Source organism: Linepithema humile, chromosome 8 (assembly GCF_040581485.1).
Source record: "Linepithema humile isolate Giens D197 chromosome 8, Lhum_UNIL_v1.0, whole genome shotgun sequence".
Taxonomy (NCBI): domain Eukaryota; kingdom Metazoa; phylum Arthropoda; class Insecta; order Hymenoptera; family Formicidae; genus Linepithema; species Linepithema humile.
The window spans coordinates 893454-919600 of NC_090135.1; the positions used below are offsets into that span (position 1 = coordinate 893454).

General features: G+C 43.1%; 1 protein-coding gene across 1 annotated transcript; it reads right to left on the reverse strand.

The window, feature by feature from the left end:
• Nucleotides 1-3645: 3645 nt before the first annotated feature.
• Nucleotides 3646-9455, reverse strand: LOC105676836 (uncharacterized). Its single transcript, XM_012375030.2, has 2 exons — nt 8308-9455; nt 3646-8157 (listed from the first exon to the last, which is right to left on the reverse strand). The coding sequence occupies exon 2, from the start codon at nt 6274-6276 to the stop codon at nt 3646-3648; it is 2631 nt and encodes an 876-aa protein (XP_012230453.2). The 5' UTR covers nt 6277-8157; nt 8308-9455.
• Between the last annotated feature and the right edge of the window lie 16692 nt (nt 9456-26147).

Consider the following 26147-nt stretch of genomic DNA (forward strand, 5'->3'; position numbering starts at 1 on the left):
CCCGGTCCAGGGTAGTGCTGGATTCGACCGAGACTTGCATCTGGGTATATTTCTCATCACGACCAATAAGGATTCCCACTCCTCTGCCTAACCCCCCATCCAACTTCCATTAGAAGTATGGAATGTTCGATGTACGGGAAAACAACAGGACAGGACGACGAATCCATCAATCATGATAAGACCCGTCCGCGCATCTCGACCGCCTACCAGCTAAAAACTCACCTCATGCCAAAACAGGCCCTAACATGAGAGAGAGGCAGGCTTACTAACTAGAGCATATCTCTACCTCTCTCTCAGGAATGCCTTACGAAGGCTCTACAAATATCGGGAATTGACAAAAATAGTAACTATAAGTCTAATCGGATTAACAGTAAAACATCATAAAATAAACATTCTAAAATACGCGACACCAATAATTTTAATGAAATGTATTCGCAAAATTATCCGAGTCGCCCGTATCGAAAATAATTATATTATATAATTCATAACAAATAATATCCTCATATGTATATATATTACTATATACCTAATCGGACATTTCGGAATCAAAATGACCAGTTGTATCTATTCTATGCGAGGCCTGCCTTGCTCTCTCCGCCGCTTCCTTAGAGGTCAAAACCTTGGTACAAAAGAGAGAGAAGGCCTTCCACTTGTCATTACTATCCAATATAGCATCGATAACAGATGGGAGATCCAAACGGTCCCCAATGATCCTTGTCATTTCGGTTCTCTCAAAGCTCCAAGCACTGCAGAACTGGAGGGTGTGTTGAGCCGTATCAACAGCATCAAAACAATGCCAACATATCGCAGAATCTGCTTTCCGTATCCTGTATAAAAATTCGCCAAAGCAACCATGACCTGTCAGGAATTGAGTTATATGGTAAGTGACCCATCCATGTTTTCTGTTTACCCATTCTTTAAGTTTGTCAACTAATGCATCACGGAGCCGAAAACTAGGGTAAGTATGATCCAGAGTCAACAAACTCTCCCTCCAGTCCGACAGTGCCTGATCCTTTGCCTCCAAATACAATTTAGCTCTAACATCGGGAGAGATCGCCTCTTCCTCATCGATCGCAAATCTGGTTCTAAAATATACCGCAGCCAGTCGATGTGCCTGAATCTCCACGGGTGGAGTACCGGATATTAATGACGCCGCTACCGAGGAAACAGTGCGGTACGCGCAACAGACTCTTTGTGTAATTCTGCGCAGCAATCTAGTCATTAGAGTCTTCGCCCTACGATTACCTCCCAGTGATACCGACCACACCGGGGCACCGTAAAGTATCATTGAAAGAACAACATTCAAATACAGTCTTCTCACCCTCTCGTTAGGTCCCCTGCAGTTGGGCATGATCCCCCTGAGGTAACCTATCGTTTTACTCACCTTGGTGTATACTCTTTCAAAGTGTTGTGTAAACAACCAATCACCATCTATCAAGACACCCAAGTATTTTATGGTAGGAGTAACAAGTACCTCTCTATTCTTAATAATTAATTTATAAGGATCACTCCCAACTGCAGAGGCCGGAAAAGCCATAACCTCTGTCTTGTGTGGGGAAATTTCAAGACCAAGTCTTTCTATTTCCCGCACAACTATTCCAGACGCAACCATCGCGAGATGAGCCGCCTCATCAAGGTCATCCCCGGAGACTACAAGAATTGTGTCATCCGCGTACCCCAGTATATGACAACCGAGCGGGAGAGTCAAATTCAAGACGCTATTATACCCAATGTTCCACAGGGCTGGTCCAAGGACCGAACCCTGCGGAACACCGCGGTATACCCCCCGTCTCCGCGTGACACCATCAGAGTCAGTATAGACCAGCCATCTGTCCGACAGATAATCAGAAACGACCCCACGGAGGTAGGCAGGGAACTCCATGGAGGCCATGGCCGAGCGAATAATACCCCACGGCAACGAATTAAACGCGTTCCTAATATCAAAAGATATCGCGATAACCAATCTGCCTGCTTCCGTCTCTTCAAGAACAATACGTCTTAATTTTAAAATAGCGTCCATGGTCGACCGCCCCTCCCTAAAACCAAATTGGTTATCGGAGAGAAAACCGGTAGACCCTAGGTGATCCGCCAATCTGGAGGCGATAACTCTTTCGTACAGCTTGGAAGACTCATCTATGAGACATATAGGTCTGTATATACCAGGATCTGTTGGATTTCCATCCTTTTTCCGAAGAAGTACTAATTTAGCAGTCTTCCAAGCTGTAGGAAAGACACCCTCCCTGAGACACGCGTTAAAACATGCCCGCCATACCTCCATGAAGCACCCCGCGCCACCCGCGATAATGCCCCCGAGCACTCCATCCGGACCAGGAGCCTTACGATTGCCGTGCAACCTTTTAAAGGCCCGCAATAATTCCGCCGAGCTAACGTTGTAATCTTCCAGCCAAACATTACGCAGAGGAGAATGAGAAGCCATATGCTCTACAGGGTCATCCGGGAAGAGAACATTGACGATATCCTCCACCGCGGAATAAGAGAGCGTCTCGCATATCGGATGAGCTATAGGTCTTAATTTTTTTAAAACAATCTTGTAGGGGAGACTCCACGGATTATTATTTATATCGTTGATGAGTTCGCCCCACGCTCTATTTTTAGCTCTAATGATACTTAACCTATATTCTCGCAAACTTAATCTATAATTTCTATATGCCTTATTTGTTAAAGCAGGGTTATCTCTCTTTTTGGTTCGAGAGAGAGCTCTTCGCGCTCTCACAACGGTACGCCGAGAGGTCGCTACCTCCTCGTTCCACCAATAGGCGGACTCTCTATGTGATCCTTTGCTACGCGGCATAGAAAGATCGGAAATAATCTTAAGTGAGTCACCCAGCCATTGGACCCATGAATTTGCGGAAACCATTTTTGCAGTATCTAGTGACCATGTCATACCGAGATATCCAGCCATCAATAGGTCTTCATCTAATTTGCGATAATTCCACTTAACAAACTTTTTATTTATAGATTTGAATGCCGTTCTGGCAGTTCGAGTTCCAATCTCTAAACGAATAAGTCTATGGTCAGACAAGGTGACCAACTTAGATTCTGTAGTACAATTTAAAATCAGCTGTTTAGCCCACTGGTTGGCAAAGACTAAATCAACAACAGATTTGCCTTGCCATCTGTCACAAGTGTAAGTATAATTTTTATTGATTAAAAATAAGTTTACCTCCTCCATCCAACTCCTCAGGCAAGCACCCCGCGTATCCGATCGTCCCGGGTCCCAATCAGAATGCCGAGCATTAAAATCTCCGACAATTAGTATCGGAGAAGTTTTATATTTGTTAATTATGAACGATAAATTATCCAAATAACCGTTAAAAGCGTAAATAGATATATTTCGAGAGGAGTAACAACTAAAAATTGTTAATTTATTCCATCTCGCCACGCAGAAACCGAAACCACTCTCCAGCGGTCTAATTGGGAGGAACAAACCGGGGACACTACGCCACAGGATAGCAGACAGAGGAGTATCTTCGCGAGACTGCACCCACCTGCCATCATCCTCAGGAATCGAATGTGGTTCCGATATGATGGCCACACCAGCATTGAGTTCATGCATTAGGTGGCACAGATTATCTTGCGCCGGCTTTGAATGGTTCACATTGAGGATAAGTACATTAACCATTGTTAAATTTCAGTGTCCATTTCAGAGGCGGGGGGCTCCGCCGTATCCAGAGGCCTCCGTTCCTCAATAGGCATTACAGGTAAGGAATTATTATATAAATCAACATTAACATTGTCTTTATTTACATAAGTTTTATGAATCAATGTCTTTCCAGGGGGTACGGGCTTACACGCCGAGGTACCAGCCATATGATCGGCTCTGAGACCCCTGTCGAGGCAGACTGGGCAGCTAACCGCATTTCTGCACTCAGATGATCTATGACCTATTTCCCCGCAGCGATAACAACACGCTCTCCTGTCCTTGGATTCCGGACATCTATGCAGCGTGTGACCGATCGCAAGACATTTGTAACACTGAAGAGGTCTCGAATCAACCGGCTCCACCCTTACAGTCGTCCAACCGATATTAATTTTACCAGCTTCCAGAATGTTCACCGCCGCCGCAATCGGACATCTCGCCATTGCCACACCCAGGCCACCGCGAACAAATCTTATCGGACTACAATATATGCTTTCGGACGAGCATTTACCTATTTCTGCGAGAATGTTATTTATCTCCGTTTTTGTTATCGAATCGTCTAATCCTACTAACTTTATTTGCGAATTCCTCGTAGGTTTTCTAATTCTAACACCGGTCATATCTTTAAAAACGTGATGTAGACTAGTTAAGAGGAGATCTGCTTTTATGTCAGAATCTTCCCCGGGGATTTCAATGAGAATACCTCCAGCAATCGATCTTTTAATTTTTGGATCAAAGATATTTAAATCCGATAGAGAAATTTTGTCCCGTGCCAAGCGAATAATTTCCGCGTATGTAAGGTCAGCATCTTCAATTAATATTGAAATCGCGGAAGTACGCGGCACTTTCTTTTTTAAATTCATAACCTTATCTTTAAGACTGTTATTTATAGATTTCTTCCTATTGATATTGGGTACTAAATTATTATGTCTATCATTATTATTAACATTTCGTTGTAAATTTCCAGCAGTGTGTTTAACATTATGATCGTATTCCGGATTCGTGTCAGATTGTGTACTGTCCTTGACCGGTGTAGATTTCATACTTGTTTTTCTCCTTTTACGATTACTTTTCCTATTTCGCGGGATAGACCATTCAATTTCCTTGTTATTCATTTCCACAAAGTTCTCGAGGATATCCTCGTCGCTCATACTGGTAATATCCGTTCTATTAATTATATTGTCACTAATCAAAGGTTTCTTATGTTTACTTACAGATTTATTTCCAGCAGCAGCCGGAATCACTTCACTTTGCCTAATAAATTTATCGGTATGAGCGTTTTTGACTGTAAGAGGAGCCTCAGTATTTAGAGCTCCAGTTGGCATTTTTAAGCCCAGAGATTGCGCGTAAGTTTTTTCTCCACTAAAATACTGAGCTATTTTATTTAACTTACTCTTACCTTTCTTTTTCTTTCCAGTGGCATCCATGGAGGGTCCAGGGTAGCGGGACTCATCCATCCTGACACCACCCGGATTTAAGTCCTCGCGAAGAAGCCTAGTCTCCCGGATCATCTGTGACATACCGTCCCCCAATCTATCCAGGGAGCGGATCATTGCCAGGTCTATCGCAATCCGTTCTTCCGAAACACCTCGTATTTCACTTTCACTAATTAATGATTTTCTTGCAGGTATAGCTACGTCTCTTTTTATGTCTTTATTCAAGGAACTTCGCAAATTATCGGAGACAGAAGGAACCGCGGCCAGGCCTCTGACGCAAGGATCTGTTTCACCAACCACATTGCCAGGTAAGTCACTAGCATTTAGGTCAAAGTCATATGCATCTTTTATTTGTTCTCTTCTCTTAAGTTCTTTAATTTCTATTTCCAAGAGGTCTAATTTACGTCTATTATCGTTAGAAGATTTTTCCATTTCGTAGAACTTAGCCCTCCAGTATTCCGGATCTTCCTTTGAGGTGGCCCTTCTGGATAAAAGGTCACCTGTTCTACGGATGGTTTCTAAAAATACTTTAATCTGACCACTGAAGCTGCCTTTGATACCCGGTGATTTTACTCTAATAGTATCTATTTTATCAGCCATTTCTTTAATTTTATTATATAACTGAGGTGCGTGCTCAAGAGCCAAGCCCGCCATCTCCTCGTCTATCCTCTTTTTATTATCGACAGAAAAATGGACCGCGTATCTGTCCTCATCCGTCTCATCCTCTTTTAAAGGGGAGCTTCTCTTTTTCCTTTTCCTGTTATTGACGGCAGAAGATATACTTTTAATGCTACCTCTTCTACTATTTTTTCTAGAAGATCCAGAGGAACCACCAGATACCGCCATCTCCTCTGTATCAGAGAAATTAACCGCACACATAGAGGCCGGATCAACTCCCTCTTCATCAGAGTCTATCAGGATGGATTCCAAGACCCCAGAGGGACCAGCCTCATCACCACCTCCAGGGTAAGTTCCAGGTTTACTCCTCATCGGCAAAATGGTAATAGCAGACCCAAGCCGCTCCACACTGGCGATAATAGGTCGGTTCTCTGCGCTCGCCACCGACGCAGAGACCAGCCCTTGGCATGATGACGACCCGTGGGGGACAGGGACGATATCCCCCACGTGCCGGTTCTCGGTATCCGACGCCGAGACGTTTTGATCCCTTTCCGTGTTCATTTCATGTAGAGAAGCGTGGTTTTATTTGCAAGAGTTTCCCTCTCTTGTTGGGACTCAATAGTTTATTTTACACCGCACTCGTTAATAGTCCCTCCCTATTTATGTTAATAGGAAAACGAGAACGATGGTTGATAACAGTTTCATACAAATTAGAGTAAATTATTATTTTCTATTAGTTGAAATATCCAAACAGAGTAATTAGAAACCGACAGGATCAGAACGTAAGTAGATCACTATATATATAAATATATATATGTATATTGCCGTCTATCAAACACTAAACTTCCAAACTTTAAATTATTTAGACTCTAACCGTCCTCATGATCAATTGTTCAATATAATTCCTTAATTAAAACTTACTTGTTTCAGGTACAGGCCCCTCGACAGTATATCAAACATAAGTATAAAATATAAGTCAATGTTCTTATTATAATTATATTTCCAATTATTTTCTTTTATTTAGATCCATCCACAACTACTTCAGAAGGAGGAGGAAAAACACAACTTCATTCACAACATTTCTGGTAGAAACTTCTGACATAATGTATTATATAATCACTTATCAAAATTGTTGATCACAATAAATAAACCCAATTATATTTATTTCCAATGATACTAGACCGACAAATCACTCATAGACATGTTCATTTATAATCCATTACATAAACATTAACAACACAATATAACAATCAGCAAACAGGAATATCTCTTATTACTATCCAGGCATGAATAATAATCTTAAGTTTAAATATCAATACCCTAAACTACTTATTATATATATATAAAGGATAGTTTGTATCCACTCAGCTAAGTGATCTATTGTATTAAAGATCCTGATACCATATACCATATAGATATATCACATCTTTTAATTTAATTCTTATTAATCTAAATTCTAACTTAATATAATTTAGTTCTTCCTTTAAATTGTCAATGGAGATACAAAATCGTTCTCATATAAACACTTCACGATCAGAGCTGTATAAATAATTATTATTAAATCTCCACCATAAAGTTTCACAATCAATCACATTATCATCTATTTCCATTTAAAAATTGAGAACTATTTCCTATATGTTCCCACAGAAATCTAAGTCTTTTTATAATTTTCCTTCGTTTAAATCAGCACGGAAATCTTAATAATCATGCCTTAACAGTATTTATAGTCTAAATAACTAATTATAAACCAATCATATGATTTAATAACTACTCTCAGTTCGTTAACTGTTACAATATAACAATAATATTTAAATCTAATCCTATTATAAGTTTCTTATGAGTATAATTACGAAAAGAATTCACACTAAATCGACTACGATTTGCACAAAATTAAACAAAGTTCCACACAATATTAATCAATCAAAATCCGAGACTTGAAGTATGTCTTCCCTGATTCAAGAAATTATACTATCATAAAGAATTTATATCAATCCAAATATGTACGAAAATTCTATTTCGATACAAATTCATTATCCGAGAATATTCCAATTTAGATCACCGACTCCACATTATATCAGAACCGATGCACACACATCTTTACAATTACTTATTTGTTTGTTTGTCCTCTCTATCTTGCACACTCAATACAATTTTAATTTCTACGCATTCCACACAAATATAATTATGACAAATCAGTCTTAATCTTTAACGAAAGTCAATTACATCACATTGAACATTATGATATAAACGGTTCAATTTAGCCCTAAATATTTAGCACACAAATACCACATAATTCGTGCCGATGTAACTCGATTAATGACAAATCCGTTGATAATAATCCAGGGTTCCTGTATTAAATTTCCAGATATCCATTTCCATTTCATTGAATCCATCAAATCAAATTCCACAACCATTACAGGGTGTTGATTAACATCAATCAGTCTGAAAGAATATACCAATCAGTATCTTAAATACAGAACATATGCAATATACATATATCAGAGCAACCATCATAAATATTAGTTTGCACAGTATATATCGATATCAAAGATAAAAATGCAGTCAACATATATATTCATTTAATTGTCTCACTGTATCTACTGCCAAATCAAGCAGCAAAATAAAATACTGATATTAGAACCAACGACAGAATTCACTGCAAATGTCAAAGCGATGCACTCATCTGAGCCATAAACAAAAAACTGCATAGTTAGGCATGTCCATTAGTGTAACACATATATCACTAGATTGTATATGGCAATGATAAAATAACAAAAATCTTATATTCATTAATATAAAACTGTGTCATATGCACAAGTGAGACATAACCTCCAAAAACAAAACATATAAACCATAACAGTTTTAAGATAGTAACAACTTAAATAATACTCCAAAGGACCATCAATAATAGCAATAGGCCGTATTTTCCCGTATAAACAATACAGCAATTGATAATATATAGTCTCAATTGCATTCAAGAAATGTAATATGAATGAGTATATAGCACAATAGACAGATGTCAAAACTAATTTATCACTCACTATAGAGCAGCTACTCAATGATAGTTAGATTCTTAACATTGTTTAATTAGTTTAATTCAAAAGTTAAGTAGTTTATAATATAACTGTCGTGAAAGGGTTAAAAGAACCCAAGCCTCACTCCTATTATACAAACATGGTTCATTCAATATTGTAGATGGGTCAGTATGGTGTCCCATAGGCCTCCACTCAGCACACATTATATAAAACACCAATTTAATATGTATAATAATAATTAAACCCAAAATTACATATCGCCTGCTCACTTTCACCACTTATGCGCATGCGCTGGGGCTACACATGCACAAAGTTTTATTGCATTATATCTTAATAAATAAGAATATATGCAAGTAGCAAGGCATGTAAACGGGTAGAATCATATCCACAAAATTAAATTATCAATAAATTTCAATGCAAAGTACATATATATCTTGTTATAGAAGGCATCAGGTAACTTAACCTTACTTCCTTCACAGTGTTACTTGGTAGTAAGATAACTAATTAAAATTTTGTAAAATACAAGAAAATTTCACCAAATTCAGTATAAGGCAACTCGCGGATCACAATAATGCCTTTTTCCATACACAGGAGCCACTCAGCAGTCCAGATAAGATGTATAAGACCAGAGCTGTATAGAGACACGTCTTACTTGCTCGATGGTCACGAGAGACTCCCAACCTAACCTAACCTAACCTAACCTAACCTAACCTTGCAACCGACTACGGGTCTCGTACTAACGGCGGGACCATCATCCGGTCGCGAGCCGGAAAGCTACAGCGGAACCAGGGACAACCGGAGCGGAACCCAGGAACACCGCTGAGACGAGGGAGACCCGGGAACCACCGGCTAAAACTTAAGTACCTCGTCTAATTAATTAATTAACTGGCGTGAGTAATAATACTCAAAATTCTTTTATTTCAACTATTTTCATGTATCCGTAAATTTGGAAAAGTCTATTTTTAGTTTAAAGTAAAAGCCAGTTGCGAAAAGTTATCGCTACGCCCGGGATTATTTTAAAGGCGTAGACGTAGATTTTAAGATTACATTTACATTTAGCTATAGGATATAAGTGTAAATATAATAGTGTTTTGCGTAGAAAATAAGTAATTACAATTTTCATTAAAAATTAGTTTTTCATCTCTTTTAATAAGTACGTGATAAGCGTCTCGAAGTACGAGACGCAAAGTTTAAGTTTAACAATCATTACGCTCGGAAATGACTCGCGAAATAAGTTGGTTAAAGTAAATAAAGATTAAAAGCGGGTCAAAAGATTATTATGTTATTATTAAGTTAATTTCATTTTATATATCCGAGGCTACAGGCAAAATTTATTATTTTATTTTGACACGGGTAAAAATACCTATAAGCGGCCTGTAGCATATTATATTCCTTATTAGGAATCAAAAGGGCGATAGCGCAGACAGCGGTAAAAGCTATCAAAGAGAATAAAAACAGTCGGTCAATAAATAACCGAGCACCGCAAAACTTTTACCGCTAAGATTGAATGGGCTATTGTGCTTTTGACGGCTCGATGCCGCCGCCGGCGCAAACAACTCGCGTCTTTGTCGGGTGACCTTTACACCGATTGGCGGAGATCTTACTACCAAATATCTGGAACCGGATTGGCGAGCGCCGTCAAGGAAGGGGAAAGCGGTAGTCGGTCGAGTATAAGAAGACAGGCTCGAGCCGAGGAGAGTTAGTGGCAGTTAGTTGAGGATAGAGAGTTAGTCGAAACTCCGTCGGGCCGACCGACGTAAAATCGAAAGTAAAATGTATCCGTTACTAAAATCAAGGTGTCTCGGCAAGTAGTGTGCCGGACATCTTTCGAAGACCGATTTATCGGCCTTGCGCGGCGCGAAGCGACCGCGTAGTGCGTAACACACAATGTATTGCGTGCGTGATCGTCACTTCGGTGACAGTGAATAAATATTTTACTTTGTTAAAATATTTAAACCTGTGTCGAATCAATTACATCCATACCTACCTTAGCGCGAGTCATCCGACGATCCATGTGGCAGCCTGGCAGTCCTGGGAGTCCTGTCATCCTGGGGAACCTGTAACAGAAAAACCACGATTAGTAAATGGATGCGCGAGTGTAGTGTAGGCCGTAAGTCTTGTGGATGGGATAACTTCGAATCCAGATCGACCGAGGAGGCCGACATCCATCGAGGAGGCAGTGGAGAAATCGACGCAGCGTTCAACCTTGCTGTTAGCAGAGGATAAAACAGCTGGCGACCGTTGACAGAAGCGAAAGCGCTGAAACCTGGCGGCTGGTAAGTCCACGTTTGGTTCCTTCCACCCTACGTGTCCGGTCACAGTAAAATGCTCGGCGTTAGTATGCTAGTTTTTGGGTCCGGGGAATCTAGATTTATCGAGGAACCGGGAAAGCCGAAAGGCGAACCCCAAAAAACCCTGGCGACCGTGACAGGATCGCTCGTCGCGGTAAAACAAAACAAAAATTCAGGGTGCGGCGCGGCGGTGAAAAACCTGTAAACGGAAGTGAAAATCCTATCACCCATGCACCAATACACCTTGGCGAAAGTGAGTAGGATCGCTCGTCGCGAGAAATAAAATAAAATTAAAAACAATGCGCGGCGCGGCAAGAAAAATAAGTACTCGGATACGGAAAATTTTTTTACAAAATCCGAAACCTGTTACTAAACAAATCGTATATAAATAACGATAGTGATTAGGATCGCTCGTCGCGATACAAAACAAAATAAAAACTTGCGGCGTGGCAAATAAAATCGAAACTGATCCCAACAAGAAATTGTGGCGATTAAGACGATACCGCTAAGTGCGGGATATAAATAAAAAATTATAATTAACTATGCGACATGGATCAGACGGTCCAAAACAAAATGCCGTACGTTTTTTATAAAATATAATATCTAAAGTAGTGTGAAGTAGGTCAAATCCAATAATTCGTCAACGGAATAAACCGAGTAAGGCTAAAAATAGCGAAATTTTTTCGTTTAACATCGTGACGAGTCACGAAAACAAATCAAGAGATAATTAGCGTAACAACGAATGCGAAAAAGGTAATCCTCAATCGTAGATTCAAGTACCGTGTTTAGTAACTCTAAAACAAAACGCATACCTCTGCGTTAGAGCGAAAGATCTCGCGAAACGGGTCAATAATCGAGAACAGGAACACAAAAAACCGAAGTAACATCGTTTTAGATTCAAAAAACGGGTCAAGTAGTTTCAAAACAAAACGCGTACCTCCGCGTGAAACGAAATAACGTCTCGAAAAAAGAATCTAGGTTCGGAAACGGGTCAAGTAGTTTTAAACAAAACACGTACCTCCGTGTAAAACGAAATAACGTCTCGCGAAAGAATCAAAATAACACGATCAAATTCATTAATCGGGTCAAGTAGTTTTAAACAAAACACGTACCTCCGTGTAAAACGAAATAACGTCTCGAGAAAACGATCGAATGCGCGACAATATTATTCTCAAAAATTAAGCCTGATCCAAAAGGAAGCTCGTACCGTAACATACGATAGGAAACAGTCGTTTTTGCTCGCATAAATCCGAATACCTCTTTAAAAAATTTTGCAAAATGGACGAGGACAAAACAGGTAGCGACAAAAGGCCAAAAGTAGTTCATACGCCAGTAAGCGTATTGCGTTCGGGAAAGGAAATTCCAAAACCAACGTCAAAAATGGACGAAGGCAGCGACAAGGCTCAACCGAGTCCGACCGAAACATATCCGCACGAAAATAGATTCCGGAAGCTAGAGGAGTCAATAGACACAATATTGGGCGCAATAAAAACTTTAACGGTTTCGCATAAAAGGAAAGCCGCGAATGACGAATTAAATTCGAGTAGCGACGACGAACAATACAAAGCGAATCGCGTTATCGCGCGACCCATAGATGGGATACGACTACCTCGCGGCGGATGGTTAAAAAGCCCGTTCGAAGACATTAAATTCAACGGCAAACAGGATTCGATGAATCCGATGCGTTTCCTCAAACGTTTTGAAGGAATAGCGCGATACGAACAAATAGACGAACCCGATCAATTGTATTTTTTCGGAAAATGTCTTAAAGAACAAGCATCTACGTGGTGGGAATTAAACGATTTCACAAATATCCACGAAGCCAAAGCAGAATTCGCAGCATTCTACTGGAATGACGACAAGCAAGCTAAATTGCGCGAAAAGCTCTACACGGGCAAATACAAGTCGGCGAAAAATGCGAGAATGTCGGACTACGCGTTAGACTTAGTCAAGCAAGCGCGGGTGCTCGAACCACCGATGTCTGACAGAGAGCTAATTAGATGTTTAAAGCGGCATTTCGATAGAGAAATCGCGCGCGAAATTAGAGCAACGACCGCTAAATCGATTTCAGATCTGTTGGAAATATTGGAGGAAATCCAAGACGAGAGGGAACTCTCAAACAAAACGCGTACGGAACCGGAAAAAAGCGCTCTTAAACCAGCTTCCTCCGAGAAGAAAAAGAGTAGCCCGCAGTACGATAAACCGCGCGAATACAGCAGGAAACCGGGTCAAACGCTCAAAGCCCTACCGTGGCACACAAATAAATTCCAAGGCCAACGACGCGAGAGTAATCCGCAACCCGTGGTGGAAATGCCGTCGAGTGATAGCGAGGATGACCATAAAAAAGGTCGCCAAAAATCGAAAGCGGAGCCGAGACGTGTAAACGTGGACGGTAAGAAAAACGCTGCCGAGAAAAAGACCGGTCAGACCAAAAAGGCGGTGACATCGATAACGAAAGGAGAGGAGGAGAAATCCGTCGATACTCCGGACGAGAAGGGGGAGGACGAAATCAAATCCGAGACCGGAAGTGCGAAAAATCTAACGATAATACGCACACGCGAAATTCTCGATGATCTTGAGGAAGACACGAGTAGTAGCGTAACAAACAAGAAAAACGAGCCTCTAGTTAGCGCAAAAATAGGCGGAACAAAATTCGCAGCGTTAATAGACACTGGAGCGCAAGTTTCGGCGATATCCAAAGAGACGTTCGAACAAATAGCGAAAGCTAAAGAAAATTTTGACAGGATCCCGACAAAAAGGTGTAACCTAAGGGGCGCATTCGGCGAAAAAGGACAAGTCATCGCGTGCAAAATCCAAGCAGATGTAATTCTCAACGGAATAGCTTTGACGCAAGAATTCTACATCGTCGAGAAACTATCATATCCCATGATCCTGGGCAGCGACATGCTGATGAAGTACAACGCGCAAATAACCTATTCACCGAGGGAGTTCGAGGTAAAATTCGGACGAGCCAACGTAAAACCTCCGAGGACAATCAACACGATTACGTCCGAAGTAGAAGGGGGTAAACGGCTAGAAAAAATCCTGCAAAAACATAAGAGCGTTTTCGACGACGGAATCGGCCGTGTGAACCATTATCGGCATAAAATAGAAATGCTAAACGATGATGGATTCAAGAAACGAACTTATCCGATACCCGACAAACACAAGGATAAAGTCCAAGAGAGCATAAGCGAGTGGGAAGCGAAAGGAATAATCGCAAAGGCAAGCACGCCATACGTGAGTCCCCTCGTAACGGTGGTAAAAAAGTCAGGCGAGATACGCGTATGTCTAGACGCGCGCGAGTTAAACAAGCGTATGCGCAACGACTACGCCCAGCCGCCGACTATAGACGAGGTTTTCTCAAGAATGGGAAACCGCAAATTCTTTTCCACGCTGGACGTCACAAAAGCCTTCTGGCAGATTCCACTGGAAAGAGAAAGCAGGAAGTACACAGGCTTCATCTTCAACAACAAGACATACGTCTTCAAGAGGTTGCCTTTCGGCATAAAAACAGCTGGCGCTTCGTTCACGAGAGCAATGAATCAGGCACTCCGAGACGAGTCGCTCAACTTTGTGATCGTTTATTTGGACGACATTCTGATAGCGTCAAATTCCCGCGAAGAACACCTTCAACACATCGACATTGTGCTGGGAAAGCTGGAAAAAGTAGGCTTCAAGCTGAATAAAGAAAAATGCCAATTTATGAAAAACAAAATTACTTTCCTGGGCCACACGTTTAACGAGATCACAGCGGACATAAATAATGAAACAAGATACGCGATCCGAAGCTCTCCCAGACCTCTCAACAAGAAGGGGGTACAATCGTTTCTCGGACTAGTTAACTGGGATCGAAGGTTCATAAAAAACCTAGCCAAAATGACAAAGCCTCTCGAAAGATTGCTAAAGAAAGACGTCAAATTCTCCTGGGGGGAAGACGAGCAAAAAGCTTTCAACGAGATTAAATCCGCGTTCGAAGAAGCCCCGACGTTGTATCTGATACGGCCAAAGATGAATTTCGGTCTGTACGTAGACGCGTCAAAAACAGGGTTAGGCGCGAGATTATACCAATATACGGACAATAGCGACGAAAAATATACGGTCGGATACGCGAGTCGAAGTTTAAAGGCCGCGGAAAAAAATTACACGATTACCGAACTCGAGTGTCTCGCGTTAGTATTCGCGCTCAAGAAATGGCACGTAATTCTGTTAGGAAGAAAAATACGGGTTCACACCGATCACAGAGCGTTGCAGTTCGTGAGCTCATGCGTAAACTCTAGTGAGCGCATAGCTCGATGGCTTTCGTTCATACAGGAATTCGACCTAGAGATCGAACATATTCCAGGCAGGGAAAATAACATCGCAGATGCATTATCGCGTCAAGGCGACACGTTTAACGACAAAAATGATCCGAAAATCTGTCACATCCTGAATCACGAGGACGGAAACGACACGACAAACTGGATCGAATTTCTCAGAAATTCTCAAACGGAGGATCCCGAAACGCAAAACATTTTGCAAAATGGGGGTAACAAATACCATTTGAGAGAAGGCCTAGTTCGCACAGGTGAGAATCACCGAGAGCGCATAACTGTCCCGAAAAACGCAGCATGGGAATTAGTGCTCAAAATACACAAATATCTCGTCCATTTTGGTACAGATAAGGTCAGGGAATTCGCGACGCGATTCTTTAAGATTCACAACCTCGACAGAATTGTCAGGGACGTGGTTGCGTCTTGTGAGGTGTGTATCGCGACTAAATACTACACTCGTCCTACTCAAGGCGAGCAGTACTACGAGCTTCCCAGCAACAAGGGCAAAATAGTTTCGCTCGATATATTCGGTCCACTACCGGCGACAAGATTAGGTTACAAGTATATCCTCGTTCTTTTAGATCAATTTTCTAAATTAACAAAAATGTATCCGCTAAAAAACCAATCGCTCGACGCGATAACCAGCGCGTTACAAGGGGAATACTTTCGTGAAGTAGGGCTACCCGAAACAATACTCACTGACAACGGTGGGCAATTCATCACGGAAAGGTGGAAGGAATTCGCGGGGCAAACCGGTTTCGCGATAAGGCGCACATCGCCGTACAACCCACAATCAAATCCGGTTGAAAGGGTCATGCGGGAACTCGGCAGAGTTATCCGAGCTTACTTTCACAACAAGCAAACTCAATGGGACAAAATCCTCGTAAGATTTGAAAACGTCGTAAACAATACCGAGCATTTCAGTACGGGATGCAGACCGATGGATTTCTACCCGGAAATACCGTCGAACTTCAACATTGACCCAAGAATATTTCCAGAAGAAACACAGGAAACAGACCTGGAAGAAAAACGGGCACAAGTAGAGGAATATCTACGAAAGAAAGCAGCGTGCAGAAAGAAACAATCCGAGAAGCACGAAGCTGCAAAAGACTTCGTACCAGGAGACAAGGTTTGGTGTCGACTCCATCGAAGATCCGACGCGAGCAGACGACTAACGAGAAAGATCCACCTAGTTTTCGAAGGACCATACGTAATACGAGAGGTCATACGCAAAAACGCGTATCTAGTAGAAACTACGGACGGACAAGCGATCGGCGTTTACAACGCTAGGCAATTGAGGCCACATCGCGAACCTACCTTGAGAAATTCCGACGAAGCAGACATCAACGCGATAACCATCGCAATGTTGAAACTAATACCTGAGTGGAAGCTGAAGCCATTCACAAAAATTCCACCAGAAGCAATTTTAATGGAGAAACAATGCCATACTGGAACCGTATTCGGTAACGCCAAAGACTGGATAGAGGTCAACGCGCGAAGATCCACGAGGGCTGAAGTATCCATGGCCGTGAAGAAACAAGCTGAAGCGAGAGGAAACGACGAGATCCGAAAGGTGTTGACAACTCCGAAATCCTCAGACGCAAAGCTGAAATCGAACGGCGTTCCAACAGACCAGATCGTAGCGAACGAGAGGAAAGCGGAAACAAAGGGACGCAAGGAGATCCGTAAGGTGTCTAACACTCTGGAATCCCGGGGAACGCAGCTCGAATCCAACAGCATCATCGACGAGGTCAGGAACAAATTCGGAACTGAAACTGAAAGGGGGAGAGAAGTCCACGGCGACGCATCAACTCGTAGATCCCTGGAAGCAGCATCTGAAAAAGAAAAAAGAATTAGTAAGGTCAAAGCAGAAGGGGGGAGGAAGAGCCAAAACAACGCATCAATTCAAAGATCCCTGGAAGCAGCACCTGAAAAAGACAGCGAAATCATTAGTAAGGAGAAACCGGGAAGGGGGAGAGAAGTCCACGGCGACGCATCAACTCGAAGATCCCTGGAAGCGGCACCTGAAAATGAAAAAAGAGTCAAAATTAATAAGTCTCACGAAGAAAAAGAAACTGTCACTTGCATCTTCAAAAAATCTGGAAACCTAGAAATAAAAAGGGAAAAACCAGACGAAGAAACAAATCGCATAATTTCGTGGTCCTACGGTAATCCGCAACCATTACGGAGAGCCAATGAACAATTGTGCATGTTTAACGGTGTACCGGCGATAGCCAATAAAAAGGATCGAACGATACGCAAGTGGTGGGGAGCTAACCCACTCAACGCGGCGCGAGACTCGCTCAGTCGCGACCGAGCAACCGCAGCGAGCGCAATGGCAGCGAACGAAACGATCGGTGAGCAATTGAAATCTCTGGCGCAGGAAGAGGAGAGCCTGAAAAGGCAAATCAAACAACTCCTCGAGACGCGAACAAGAAGCATCCACGCGCTACAAAGGAGACAAAGACGAGTCGAAAGACTCAAGAAAATCGCTAAGGAACTTGAAGAAACTCCTGTGATCGAAGACAACAGTGACGGCGAGGAGGAAACAATCAAGATTCTACACAGCGTAAACACGACTAAGAGAAATCCTGAGACGGTGCTGGACAGATTCACTCTGCAGAACGACGACGAAGGCGTTCAAGTATCGCTCATGGCAAGCATCACTGTACGCAGCACGAGCCAAAATCCAACGCAAGTGGAGAGGCCATTCACGCTCGTATATGATATGACAAACGGCAAAGCAACGCGGAAAGTATACGCGGACTGGGCGACAAGAATTACCGCACATCCAGTCGAGGAAGCCGATAACTACGAGGCAGTTCAAATCATTAATTATGAAGAAAGAGCAAGGGAAACCGAGACGCCTCAAAAAGAAAATATTGATCCAGAAAGTGCCGAACCAATAACGACACAACCGATGGAACGGAATGTCCCAATAATCACGGACATAACCAATATTCCTAGTACATCAAAGGAAATGAAAATAATCCTGGACAATATCAAAACCAACGCGATCTTGAGCAGCAAACGCAAGCGTAGCACTCAAGTTTCGTACAAAGAAGCTTCATCCGAAGACTCGGACGAAGAGAGACTTCGCTTTAAAAGCGAAAAGAACCGCATTTATTGGCGGAAAGAGGAGATGAAGAAACGCAAACACACTGCGAAGAAGCTTTCCACCTCCGAGGAATCGCTAGATCCTGACAACGTCAAGTCTACCGAAGAAGGGGGAATGCAACCGACTACGGGTCTCGTACTAACGGCGGGACCATCATCCGGTCGCGAGCCGGAAAGCTACAGCGGAACCAGGGACAACCGGAGCGGAACCCAGGAACACCGCTGAGACGAGGGAGACCCGGGAACCACCGGCTAAAACTTAAGTACCTCGTCTAATTAATTAATTAACTGGCGTGAGTAATAATACTCAAAATTCTTTTATTTCAACTATTTTCATGTATCCGTAAATTCGGAAAAGTCTATTTTTAGTTTAAAGTAAAAGCCAGTTGCGAAAAGTTATCGCTACGCCCGGGATTATTTTAAAGGCGTAGACGTAGATTTTAAGATTACATTTACATTTAGCTATAGGATATAAGTGTAAATATAATAGTGTTTTGCGTAGAAAATAAGTAATTACAATTTTCATTAAAAATTAGTTTTTCATCTCTTTTAATAAGTACGTGATAAGCGTCTCGAAGTACGAGACGCAAAGTTTAAGTTTAACAATCATTACGCTCGGAAATGACTCGCGAAATAAGTTGGTTAAAGTAAATAAAGATTAAAAGCGGGTCAAAAGATTATTATGTTATTATTAAGTTAATTTCATTTTATATATCCGAGGCTACAGGCAAAATTTATTATTTTATTTTGACACGGGTAAAAATACCTATAAGCGGCCTGTAGCATATTATATTCCTTATTAGGAATCAAAAGGGCGATAGCGCAGACAGCGGTAAAAGCTATCAAAGAGAATAAAAACAGTCGGTCAATAAATAACCGAGCACCGCAAAACTTTTACCGCTAAGATTGAATGGGCTATTGTGCTTTTGACGGCTCGATGCCGCCGCCGGCGCAAACAACTCGCGTCTTTGTCGGGTGACCTTTACACCGATTGGCGGAGATCTTACTACCAAATATCTGGAACCGGATTGGCGAGCGCCGTCAAGGAAGGGGAAAGCGGTAGTCGGTCGAGTATAAGAAGACAGGCTCGAGCCGAGGAGAGTTAGTGGCAGTTAGTTGAGGATAGAGAGTTAGTCGAAACTCCGTCGGGCCGACCGACGTAAAATCGAAAGTAAAATGTATCCGTTACTAAAATCAAGGTGTCTCGGCAAGTAGTGTGCCGGACATCTTTCGAAGACCGATTTATCGGCCTTGCGCGGCGCGAAGCGACCGCGTAGTGCGTAACACACAATGTATTGCGTGCGTGATCGTCACTTCGGTGACAGTGAATAAATATTTTACTTTGTTAAAATATTTAAACCTGTGTCGAATCAATTACATCCATACCTACCTTAGCGCGAGTCATCCGACGATCCATGTGGCAGCCTGGCAGTCCTGGGAGTCCTGTCATCCTGGGGAACCTGTAACAGAAAAACCACGATTAGTAAATGGATGCGCGAGTGTAGTGTAGGCCGTAAGTCTTGTGGATGGGATAACTTCGAATCCAGATCGGCCGAGGAGGCCGACATCCATCGAGGAGGCAGTGGAGAAATCGACGCAGCGTTCAACCTTGCTGTTAGCAGAGGATAAAACAGCTGGCGACCGTTGACAGAAGCGAAAGCGCTGAAACCTGGCGACTGGTAAGTCCACGTTTGGTTCCTTCCACCCTACGTGTCCGGTCACAACCTAACCTAGCCTGTGAGGGTGAGATGGGAAACCGGGGGGTATACGTCACCCCACCCTCAGCTGTTCCGTTAAGATCATTCATTGCGGGCTTCCTTTGGCTTGTAGCCATAATTTCCCTCACTAAGTAAATAAGAAGGGAAGAATACCTTGTTTCATTCAGAGTTGATGCTCCCGAATGTGTTGTCCATGTTAACTGACTGATATTTCCAGGAAGAAAAAACAGCGGGAGGGGGGAATTCACAGGAAGGGGAGGGTTTTACACCCCCTAAACCACTTCCCCCCCTCTATCCGCCCTCTCTCTCTCCCTTTCAGCTTCCTCTTTGGCCCTCATTACGTTTGAGCAAAACTTGTTGAAGGCTCTCCATTTACGTATGTCCTCTAGTATCCTCCTGACCACCTCAGTCAGGTCTAGGTCCTCGTCACATTCCAACTCACCCCGGAGTTCCGCCCTCTCCTGTTCCCAGGCCGGACAGAACTCCAGGGTGTGCTGTGCCGTGTCTTGCTCTTCCGAGCAATGCTCACAGTTTGGTGAATCAGCTCTCCTTATTTTAAATAGGTAAGCTTTAAAACACCCGTGTTCCAATAGTATTTGGGTACAGTGGCACGTTGTGTGTCCCTCCCTCCTGCTGTACCAATCCGCAAAGTGGGGAAGGACCGCTAAACTTGTTCTTGTTCCACTTGTCCCTCTTCTATCCATGATGGCGGTTGTTAGCTTTTCTCTCCACCTGTCTCTTGCCTCCCTCTTAGCTTGAATACACAGCCGTACCTTTGATGTGTGCTCCATGCCGGCTCCCACCCGGTCTAGATTCTTGACTTGCACATACATCTGTTGCAATGCAAACGCCATCAGGTCCAAGGGAATGCCTCTAGCCAACAATAATGCAGCTACGAAAGAAACTGTTCTGTATCCGCAACAGATTCTTAGGCAGATTTTCTTCTGCAGTCTATAGATGTCCCTTTTAATATGGGCGTTTTTTGTTACTTCACCTGCCCATATAGGTGCACCATACAACAACACAGAATGTATTACATTTGAGTACAGAATTTTGACTTTTTCTTCCGGGCCCTTTAGATTTGGGAGTATATTTGATAATGCTCCGAATACTTTTTCCGCTTTCGGAATAATGTACTTAAAGTGTGGTACGAACGACCATCCTCCGTTTATCATTAGTCCTAAATATTTCATAGTAGTTTTAGTCTGTATCCGTTCTCCTTTTATTGTAATAAATACATTTTGATTTTTTATTACCCCGGAGGGGAAAATCATGACTTCAGTTTTAGCACTTGAGATTTGCAGCTCCAATTTTTCTATTTCTTGGATTAATGTGGCAGCTGCCATCTCAGCTCGACATCTCACTTCTGGCATACTGTATCCAGTTGTCAGTAATACTGTATCATCAGCATAACATATTATTTGGCACTCTTTTGGCAGTTTAGCAGTTGTTAGCACCTTATCATATCCTATGTTCTAGAGTGTGGGGCCCAGGACAGACCCCTGAGGAACTCCTCTAGTGATTCTCCTCTTACTGACCCCACCACTCCGGTTAACATATGTTATCCAACCTATTATCAAGATAGGTTCCTATAATATTCCTCAGGTATATGGGAAATTGCTTATTCTTCATTGCTTTGAGTATAATATGCCATGGTAAGGTATTAAATGCGTTTGAGATGTCAAGTCCAATTGCCATGATAATACATCCTGCGTTTACTTTTTTTTGTACATAGTTTTTTAGTTGTAATATAGCGTCTATTGTAGATCTACCTCGTCGGAAGCTGTATTGATCTGCCGAGAGTCCATTATTGTCTTCAAGGTGAGTATGAACTCTATCCACTATTACGCGTTCGAATAATTTACCTGTTTCATCAAGGAGGCATATAGGCTTAAAGCATTCAGGATCATTACTAATGCCTATTTTCTTTTTTAGCAATACTAGGTTAGCCACCTTCCAAGGATCCGGAAATTCTCCCTTTTTCAGGCAGGATGTAAAACAGTGTACCCATCTCTCAAGCAACTGTCCACATGTACCTGTTATAATCTTTCCAAGAATCCCTCCTGATCCAGGAGCTTTGTAACAGCACGCGCTGTTACTAAGCGTCACGCGAGCTCCACGTGAGCACCCCCGTTTCGGGCCGCATTCCGATCCCCCAACTCGAGGGTAAGAACTCGAGAAGGGGTAGCTGCCGGGTAGGGTAGCACCCCAAGTGGGGGTAGCGCGACCGGTATAAAAGCCGGCTCGCGGAACCGTTCAAGACCCATTCCCCGAGTACGACTCGGACAAGCCTCAGGGCGCACTCTGAAGCTCCGGTCGTACTCGCTCCCATCCCGATAGTCGTTCTAGGGGCAGGGCGTTCTCTGCCTCGGCCGGGTGTCTCGGCGTTCGACTTTCTGTACTCCGTCGTTCTAGGGGCAGGGCGTTCTCTGTCTCGGCCGGGTGTCTCGGCGTTCGACTTCCGACTCTCCGTCGTTCTAGGGGCAGGGCGTTCTCTGCCTCGGCCGGGTGTCTCGGCGTTCGACTTCCGACTCTCCGTCGTTCTAGGGGCAGGGCGTTCTCTGCCTCGGCCGGGTGTCTCGGCGTTCGACTTCCGACTCTCCGTCGTTCTAGGGGCAGGGCGTTCTCTGCCTCGGCCGGGTGTCTCGGCGTTCGACTTCCAACTCTCCGTCGTTCTAGGGGCAGGGTGTTCTCTACCTCGGTCGGGTGTTCCCGGCGTTCGACTTTCGACTCTCCGTCGTTCTAGGGGCAGGGCGTTCTCTGCCTCGGCCGGGTGTCTCGGCGTTCGACTTCCGACTCTCCGTCGTTCTAGGGGCAGGGTGTTCTCTGCCTCGGCCGGGTGTCTCGGCGTTCGACTTCCGATACCCCTTGCACGAGAGAAGTCTCTCACTGTCTTAGGACACAGCGTACCGGCAACCGTCGTCGACTCAGCAAGGCTCGGATATACGCGGTATCACTTATTTTTTATTACTTTGCTCCGTACCGTACAAAACCGACCGATTAAATAATTTAGTTTGTTTAGATTTACGCCGTTTATTTTCCGTTCACAATTAGAATTATACACATGTACCGTCGAAACATTAACTCATCTAACCGATAAGGAATTATATTATTTACTGCCGATATTTATAACCGTTAGACCGAAACCAAAATACTCATGTACTCGTTGTTACTATTTTTCTTTTATATTATTGATCCAAATGCTCTCATAAAATAAATATTTATTTTCTTTAAGTCATTTTTGTTAATTTGGAATCTCCCGATAAATCACACGAACGAACTCTGGCAAACCGACGAGTTATTCCGCGTCGTAAGAATCCGCTTCGCTAACTACGCACCGTCGTAATTCCGCATCGAAAAATTCGCATCATTACGCACCGCCCGTGAGACGTAAAAAAAATACGCACCGTTACATGGCGCCCGAACAGGGACCGGTTTAAAGTTAAAACAAGACTCCAAATTTAAAGACAAATGAGTACATGGGTAAATTATTTACTTAAAAAACAAGTTGTCGAAATATTAGAAACCCATAACGTTGATAGTACCGGGACCTTAGATAATTTAAGAAAAAGACTTTGGTTATTTATTTCGCGAAGGCCTGATCTATTTCAAACCACCGCGGGTAACCTGGACAATATGTCAAAGAGCAATTATTTGGCCAAAACCGACGACGAACCAGTGGAGGAACTGGTTGTCCCACCGGCATTAAGCATAATGGAGCGGGCAAAGTTCCTAAACCAAATGAGGAAATGGGGCCTCCATTTCGATGGCAAAGATCCATTTTCCTTCTTGGAACGGGTAGAGGAGCTCGGCCAGGAATATGGCTTCACAAACGAGCAGCTACTCCTCGGCCTATCGGAAGCATTAAAAGGCAATGCCTTATTATGGTTCAGAAATCATAGGGCCTCGTGGAACACATGGAACGACTTTCGCCAAGACTTTAAAGCATTCTACCTGCCACCAGGATACCCGCGACAGCTCAGACGAGAGATTCAAGGCAGGCAGCAGCAACCAAGCGAGCCATTTGACGCTTTTGCAATAGCATTGCAAACGCTGATGCGACGAGCTGGAGGGTACTCGGAGCAAGAAAAACTGGAACAGATCTATGAAAACATGAATCCGGATCTCCAGTTGTATATTCCACTAGAGAACATACACACGCTGAGCGAATTACACGCAAAGGTCGCAAATCTGGAAAAGATTCAACAACGCCAAAAAGAGCAGCGACCAAGGTTCCTCGAGAGGAACAACCGAAATCCAGTCGCCATAGCTACGTACAACAAAGATGAATGCTGCTGGCGGTGTAAGCAGCGAGGGCATACCCGCTGGAACTGCAAGCACACACCAAAGAAATTTTGCTCCCAATGCGGGAAAGATTGAGTAATAACTAAAGATTGTCACCCTCCAAAGGGAAACGAAAAGCGGGTCGGGGGAAGAGCGGCGTACGCCCGGCCCGAATCAAAATAAAGTACACTCCGAGACCGCACGTCCTTCTGAAGATCGAAGGAAAATCCGTTTGGGCTTTGCTTGACTCCGGATCTGAAGCCTCACTGCTCAATAGCGAGACCGCTCAATTAATAAAAAGAAAACCGATCAAAACGAGCGAAATAATTCACTTAGCAGATGGTTCAGAAGTAACCATCAATCAGACTGTCCAACTGTCACTGACAATACCAGGAAAGACAGTTCGTCATGAATTTGCGGTATTACCGTCGCTAAGCACGCCCATTCTTATTGGGACAGATTTTTGGACTAAATTACAGATTAATTTACCGCCCCCTCCGGCTCAACCACAAGATAAACATTCGACTATTGGCTTCGTTACTGCCGCTCCGGTTCTTGACACAGCAAAAGAACCATACAGGCTAAAAGAATTTCTGAGTAAAGAATTACCGAAATTCGAAAGGATTAAGGGCCCCACAGATCTAATCAAACATATGATTCGACTAAAGCCAGGGCCTCCAATAAAGCAGCGATATCGGCCACGAAATCCGGCCATGCAGAAAATTATTGACGACGAAGTCCAGAAAATGGAAAACGAAGGCGTTATTGAGGCATCAACCAGTGCCTGGAGTTCTCCGGTAGTCATAGTCAGAAAAAAAGACGGAACTCACCGATTCTGTATAGATTACAGAAAATTAAATGATGTTTCAGAAAAGGACGCCTATCCATTGCCGCATATAACTGCTACCCTCGAGAAATTAAGAGGAGCCCGCTATCTCTCAACTTTGGATCTGAAAAATGGGTATTGGCAGGTACCTTTATCTAAAGAAAGCCGACCAGTTACCGCATTTACCATACCTGGCCGAGGACTCAAGCAATTTCGGGTAATGCCTTTTGGGTTACACTCGGCACCCGCAACTTTCCAGAGGCTACTCGATACCGTTATAGGACCAGAGCTCGAACCGCACGTGCTAGTCTACCTGGACGACATTGTCGTCGCTAGCCGAACTTTTGAGGAGCATCTGGGTCACTTAGCCGAAGTATTCCGCCGATTACGAAAAGCTAAATTACGGCTCAATCCAGAGAAATGCCAATTCTGCCGTGAAAGCCTAAGATACCTTGGACATATACCAGAAGTGTAAGTTGAAGTTTGCCGGTTTTTACAGTAGGTGTTGCTAGCAGGATGTAGGCATTTCTATGATTTGTTATATACACGATTGTTTTCTATTGACATTAACCTCCAAAAACACCTAAGTCTCATTCTGTCAAAATAATAGCGTCATAGTCGTTTAAATCAATGAATATGTCGAGTTTCGTTCCAAATAAAGAGCATTTGCGGCATTCGTTGCTTTTCTTATTTCATCCAAAGAAAAAAGCAGCTGAAGCACATCGTTTGCTAGTAGAAACTTATGGTGAACATGCTCCAGTGATTAGAACATGTGAGACATGGTTTCGTCAATTTAAAAGTGGAGATTTCGATTTGAAAGACAATGAACATCCTGGTGCAGTAAAAAG